Here is a 6,415-nt window from a genome sequence, read left to right as displayed (position 1 = left end):
CTCTTTTTAGCAAGTAAACAGCATAAAGATCTTAACATGAATAAATTAGCGCCTACCATTATTTTCTCGATTTCAAATCATATGATTTAAACTATTATCTTTTAATTCACATCTTCTGCATATTCTTCACACTATATGCACGATGTAAAGACTTAAAATGATAGCATTAAATTCTAATTTGTTTAACATATATTCAATTAATATGACAATAAAGAAGACAATACTCATATATGAAATAAATAAATAATCTTTTATTGATATCAGAATGCATAAAGCATTGTTATATTATTTCTAATTTATAAATGCTAACAACTGCACCCCAATTTTTATATCGATACTTTTAAAATATGAAAATTTTTGCAAAAACATCGGTAGAAATGTCGAGTTTTCAACCCTTTCTTATTTCAAGATTGGATTTTGATGCAATCTTCTTAGGGTGTGGAAACCGGAAGGTGACCTTTCTCCTGCAAGCTCTTTACGGTGTCGTATAGACATTGCCTCACCGGTGTGAACTCCAAGCCCAAGTCCTTTAGCTTCTGATTAGTGAACTTGTAGGGCTTTTTTCTGGGATTCACTTCATCTGAACACCTACAAACACACATTGTGGTAACACATTGGCCATATGATTTAGATAGAAAAAAAAAAAAAATATATATATATATATATATATATATCTTGAACCATATTAAATTATAAGATCTTTATTTAATGGCCTAGTGTCTTGAGCTGAACCCTCCTTAACAAAGTGACCCCCAATTGACTTGGCATATCCTGGCCCTTGCCCAGTTGCCCGGATCTTGGTTAAAGCTCTTTTATTATGCCAGAAAGGAAGCCTGATACCTAAGTTGACTTTTTGTTTTCTTGTTGGGTATAGAGTACATCTAATTACCCCACTCACGCTTTCAAATTACTATCTTGCTCTAAAAAAATCTGTCTTTTGGCTTGAATCTTGCAGGGTAATATTGGAAAGCAATGAATATATATATATATATATATTTCTTGAAGTGAAAAAAAATTAAGCACACTCGAGACATTCGAAAAGACAATAGAACATGCAAAATCCACAGGGTTAATTAATTCAATTTTTAGTCCTCATACTATAGTCAAATTCCATTTTGGTTCTTGATTTTGAAAACTTAATCCGTTTGTCAATCCATATGTTAAAAGGTTAACGGAAAAACTGGTGACTTCCTTGTTAATATAGTTGTATTCTAGTATGAAAAATTACAAAATTAACTTCTATTAAACTGCATATTGTCCTCTCATGCGTTTTTCTATGTGAGATTTAATAGGTGGATAGACGGAATGATTAATTTAGGACACTTTCTAACCCCTTGATATTGTATTCAAAGATTTGATTCCAACATTTAAACCACACCTTTTAAACCCACATGACTTAAATAAAAAAGTTAACACAATTTGAATCTACGAATCAAATGAGACCACAATTTTTTTATTAAAAAAATGAAAAATGAAAAACCAATAAATCATTTCTTTTTTTCCAAGCAACCAAGCTAAGTGTTCATATATTGTGCCCTGTTACAAAGTTAGAATCTCCCTGCTAGGCTATTGCTCCATTAACTGCTGATGTGATCAGAACTAGTCATCGGGGCATTACACCTAACTAGAGATGCAACAATGGGCCGGGGCCCATGGGTCAACCCAGGCCCATCCTAACATAGTGACTGGCCGGGTCGGCATGGCCTGTCACTATTCAAGGCACGACCTAGCCCATAAATATTGGTGGGTTGGACTGGGCTAACATATATCGACCCATGGGCCGGCCCGGCACAGCCCATGAAAAATCATGGGCTAGACCAGGCTTGGGCCGGGCTAGGCCGGCCCGTCTAGGCCCATGATGGCCCGGCCTAGCCCGGCCCGTCTAGGCCCATAATGGGCCGGCCCAGCACGACCCATCTAGGCTCATAATATTTTCATGTTTTTTTTTCTTTTTTTTAGTAATTTTGTAACCATCTTATGTATAATTATCCTGATTGTTCTCTTTTTTCTTTACTAAGGCTTTGTCCCACTAGGTTTTCCTTAGAAAGGTTTTTATTTAATGAGGTAATCGTAAATAAAATATCCCTTTTCATATTTTCATTGACTATTCAAACTTATATATTTGTTAACTTGTTTAAAAATTCAATGTTGGTGTTGAAATCCAAGGAGGCATTACGTTTCAAATGTCGAAGGTGAGACGAGAAGAATTGAGCAGTGCAGAAGGCGATATGGGAAAGCTGGGTGAGGACATTCCTCGCCTATAGGGCTGCTGCCGACCTCCTCGACCCTGTGACACCACTGCCGAGCTCCATCATAACGGTGGCTTGGGTGACGAGAGGAAGTCTGTGGTCTTGGAGGCAATGAGGAACAAAGGACGAACTTGCAAGAGAGTTTCAGTTTATTTTTGGGGATAAATTCTCACGGTGTTTCCAAGTGTGGGAGAAATGGATTTAGCAAATTGAAAGCAAGGGGAGAAGTTGAAAGATTGTGTGGATAGCTTAATCGTGCTTGATTACTTGAACTGGAATTGAGAAGGGCCGGATGGGGTGGGTGGTTAGATGAGACAAGTGATTAGGGTTTTCAAACAAAAAATGATTGGGTTTTGTTTATTTTTCAATTAGAATTTTTTTTTATTTTCAGGGTATTTAGACATTTTATAGGTCAAAATTGTATATTCACCTTAAAAAGGTATAAATTAATGTAATGAATGTAATTTAATGATATATTTTTTATGAAATTAAAAACCAAAAGTAAACTTTTTGAATAAACTTAAAATGCAAGGTATAAAAATATGTAAATAACCCATATCAGAATTACTTGTACCTAATTAATACGAGGAATTCAACGTGGCAGTGGCACCACATTATATGGGACTAGTTTATTTATATGGGGACATTATAATTATACTAAGAAGAAATAGTAAAATGTATACTTAATTACCTTGTGGGAAGAGGATACTCAGGGAAGATTTTGGCCAGGATCTCGACCACCTCACCGCGGTGAAGCATGCTCTCGGCACAGATATAGCGGCCAGAGGCGGATGGTGCCTCTAATACTAGAATGTGGCCTAGGGCAACATCCTTGACATGGACATAAGCCTGGACTGCATTGGCATAAGTCTTGGCTGAGCCAGTTAAGTACTTGAGGATGTGAACAGTGCTGGCATTCAAAGTTGGCTGAAGAAGCGGTCCAAGGACAAGGACCGGGTTCACCACCACAAAGTCCACCCCTTTCTCTTTCGCCACGTCCCATGCCGCCTTTTCCGCCACGGTCTTCCCGTAGCAGTACCACCACTGCAAGATCATGTAACAGCTATAGTTAGAGATTTGTATGTATTCGAGTGGTAGTTCTAACATTATATGTGAAATTTACAATGTCAATTAATTTGTACTGGCTAGTTTGACAAAATAAAGTGAATCCAGTGACTTGCTAGCTAGAAGATTTCGTGAACGGATAAATATGATAAATATGTTTACAAAAAATTGATTTTACTAACTAAAAATTGACAATTTATCTCTCAAGTTTTTGTTCTATAGAGGAGTAGAAAAGGAGTTTTTTTGATAAGTCAATCCTACAAGTAGTGCGATTATGAACATTGGATCAAGTCAAAATCGCATCAGATTGAAAAAATATGGAGAACAGACAGTTTATGATACGATCTAACAGCTGAAAATAGAAAATTACGGGTAGTTGAGAGAAAACTCTAAAAAAATAATAGAAAAAGTTACGAAATGGAAGGATAATTATAGTGGATTACGTACCCCGGCATTCTTGCAAAAGTCAAGGTCACTCCAACAAGACTCGTCAACCACAACATCGGGGCTCCGATTTGGGTTCATGTAGACCGCCCCAACTGATGACGTAAAGACCACTCGCCGCACCTTCGCCTCGGCGGCTGCCACTATCACGTTCTTTGTCCCATTCACCGCTGGTTCCAATACTTCCTCCTGTGCATATATGTTTTGTGGTTGAATATTGCCGGCGATGATGAAAATGCATATGGAAATATGAGTGTTAGAATTTATGGAATCTTTGGGGAAAAAAAGAGAGAGAGGGGTATGCTTCTTTATTATGTTTCTTAGTTGTCCTTTTTCATCATTTTACTTATTAAAGAGGGTATTTCATAAATTGATTCTAACAACTATATACAATAAAAAGAAGATTTGTTCTAACGCTCATATATAATTACATGATATTCTAGACTTTGTGAATCCCTTAGATAGTGCTGCACAAGTTGACACATTTGAGAGGATGAGATCTTGAGTTTTTTTTGGAGTGCAACTAGCCGTTTGAGAAGATTTGAGATAGTTTATTTCTTTTTCACCATTGTAGTGTTTGGGGTGTGAATAAAATTTCATTTTTCTAGTATTTTATCTTGAAGAGGCCCTTTTTAAAGAATAAAGACTTCGCTTAAGACCCAAAATATGTTGAGATGGCGGTAGGCGTCTCTGTCTTCTTCTTCTTTTTTTTTCTTTTTTTTAATAAATAGATTAAATGTTAGAGTCACTTATTTCATCACTCTCGTATTTTTCTTTTTGCTACATATCTTTTCATTTCCATATAAAAGCAAATAAAAAATTATCAACTACTTTTTTACAGTTTAATACAACTTTTCATTTTTTCTATTAGCAAAAGGGAAATCTTAAAGAGTTTTATTTGTATAAATTATTACAATATAGCCATTAAATTTTAAAAGAGAGGGCGAGGAGAGACAACAATCTTTCAATCTTCTTCAAAATTTCAAATGCTCTATAGTTGAATCAAAGCATGCGCTATATGAAAAAGAATTTGGTTGATAATCTTCTGTTTAAGTTTTTTTATTTTAAACAAAGGTGTGTGTATTATGTATATATAATGTCTAAAATGAGATGTCACGATTCGGTTAAAGAGGAAGATCAAGAAAATGTTGATAAATGTTTCTAGTCTAGAAAATAATAATAATAATAAGTATCCAAACATATTTAAAGAGAAAAATAAAAAGAAGAAAAGAATAAGAAAAAATGTTGATGCGTATTTATAAAATCATATAGATTTAAGAAAAAATTATAATGGCAATTTTATTGTATTAGAAAGTGGCAAAGTTGTAATAAAGAGGTAAAATTGGTCTATAATTATGTTTAATATATATAGGTAAGTGAAATGATATGTTGTAAAAGAGGAAGGAGAACAAAGTAAGAAATAAAGTGATGAAATAAGTGACATTACCCTTTCTCGTAGATTATAGATGAAGTAAAGTTAGAACCATAACACCAAGGGCAAAATAAAGAAGTAAAATTGATTACCGGAACATCACTAATGGGACATGCCGTGTGAAAAACGCCATGGCAACCACTGATAGCTTCTTTGAGGCTCTCGTAATCAAGGAGATCAGCTTTACACAGAATCAACCTCTCTTTGGCTCCTTCAAGCTCTCTCAAGTGACTATTTTTTGGGTCATCTATAACCAAACCAAACCAGAAAATAAAATAAAAAATACACAAAAATTAACACCAATCAAAAAACACGCATACATGTATATTCAATAGTATAAGAGAATAATTTAAATTTTTGTGACAAAGTCTAATAAAATACGGTTCAAACTCATGAAATAAACATGGTCTAAAGGACCCACCTGGATTTCTGACAGTTCCTTTAACAGTATAGCCTCGTTCAAGCAAGAGCTTGACGATCCAAGAGGCAATAAATCCTCCGGCGCCGGTGATACACACTATTTGTCCATAACCTGGCGATGCAGCACTCTCGACAGGCATTTTGGCATGTTTTTCAGATGTGGGTGTGCGATATATAATGCGAGTTGCCATCTGTGGGTTGCTATGATCAGTGACAAAAAATAAGGTCGTGATCTATATAATGATCAATGCTTGTGTTTGCCAAACGTCAAGGAAAAAAGTGGAGGCACGAGAACTGGAAAGCCTGGTTTCTGGCTTTATAAGGAAAAATGCGGAAAATTTTACTATTATTATTAGAATTAAGTACGAAAATTCTCTCTAATTTATAACTCATACGACAATTTACCTCCTCACTTATAAAACTAATTAACATTACTTGTCTCTAGAAAATAAAAGGTTGACCAAAACAAAAAAAAACAAAACAGCTCTTTTTATTAAGTTTTCTAACGAAGATGTCACACAAATAATAGTGACTGTTAAATAATTTAATGAATAATTATTCTTTTACCCACACCTCTTAATTGAAAAAAAAAAAAAAATTCTTATTATTTGTATTTAAAAAAGGGAAAAAAAAAACCCCAAAAATAGTATCTTCTTCTTCCATACTCAAACCCCCCATGCGCGACTTCGCTTGCTTGCCACCCCGCAAACGCCAAATGACTAAAATTAATGAAAATTTTTTGAAACTAAAGTAAATAACACATCTTTATCACATAATTATCATACTTTTTCAGTCTAATGTGATT

General features: G+C 34.7%; 1 protein-coding gene across 2 annotated transcripts; it reads right to left on the bottom strand.

Moving 5' to 3' along the window:
• Nucleotides 1-431: 431 nt before the first annotated feature.
• Nucleotides 432-5,750, bottom strand: LOC21396681 (cinnamoyl-CoA reductase 1). Of its 2 annotated transcripts, none has more exons than XM_024162870.1 (5): nt 5,612-5,750; nt 5,283-5,437; nt 3,762-3,947; nt 2,941-3,293; nt 432-588 (listed from the first exon to the last, which is right to left on the bottom strand). In XM_024162870.1, exons 1-5 carry the CDS (start codon nt 5,748-5,750, stop codon nt 432-434), a joined length of 990 nt encoding a protein of 329 aa, XP_024018638.1. The 2 variants fall into 2 exon arrangements, with proteins under 2 accessions (XP_024018638.1, XP_024018637.1); XM_024162869.1 differs by having other exon boundaries at nt 3,762-3,970; nt 5,288-5,437.
• Between the last annotated feature and the right edge of the window lie 665 nt (nt 5,751-6,415).

The sequence above is a fragment of the Morus notabilis genome, unplaced genomic scaffold, assembly GCF_000414095.1.
Source record: "Morus notabilis unplaced genomic scaffold, ASM41409v2 Scaffold410, whole genome shotgun sequence".
NCBI classification, from domain to species: Eukaryota; Viridiplantae; Streptophyta; class Magnoliopsida; order Rosales; family Moraceae; genus Morus; species Morus notabilis.
The sequence above is the reverse complement of the archived record's forward strand: the minus strand, read 5'-3'. Positions and strand labels throughout refer to the sequence as shown.

Coding starts and splice junctions, on each gene's coding strand:
- LOC21396681 (XM_024162869.1), bottom strand. CDS start 5,750: ATGCCTGTCGAGAGTGCTGCATCGCCAGGTTATGGACAAATAGTGTGT. Junction 5,438..5,611: donor AGGAACTGTCAGAAATCCAG/GTGGGTCCTTTA, acceptor GTTTGGTTATAG/ATGACCCAAAAAATAGTCAC. Junction 589..2,940: donor GAGTATCCTCTTCCCACAAG/GTAATTAAGTAT, acceptor GTGTGTTTGTAG/GTGTTCAGATGAAGTGAATC.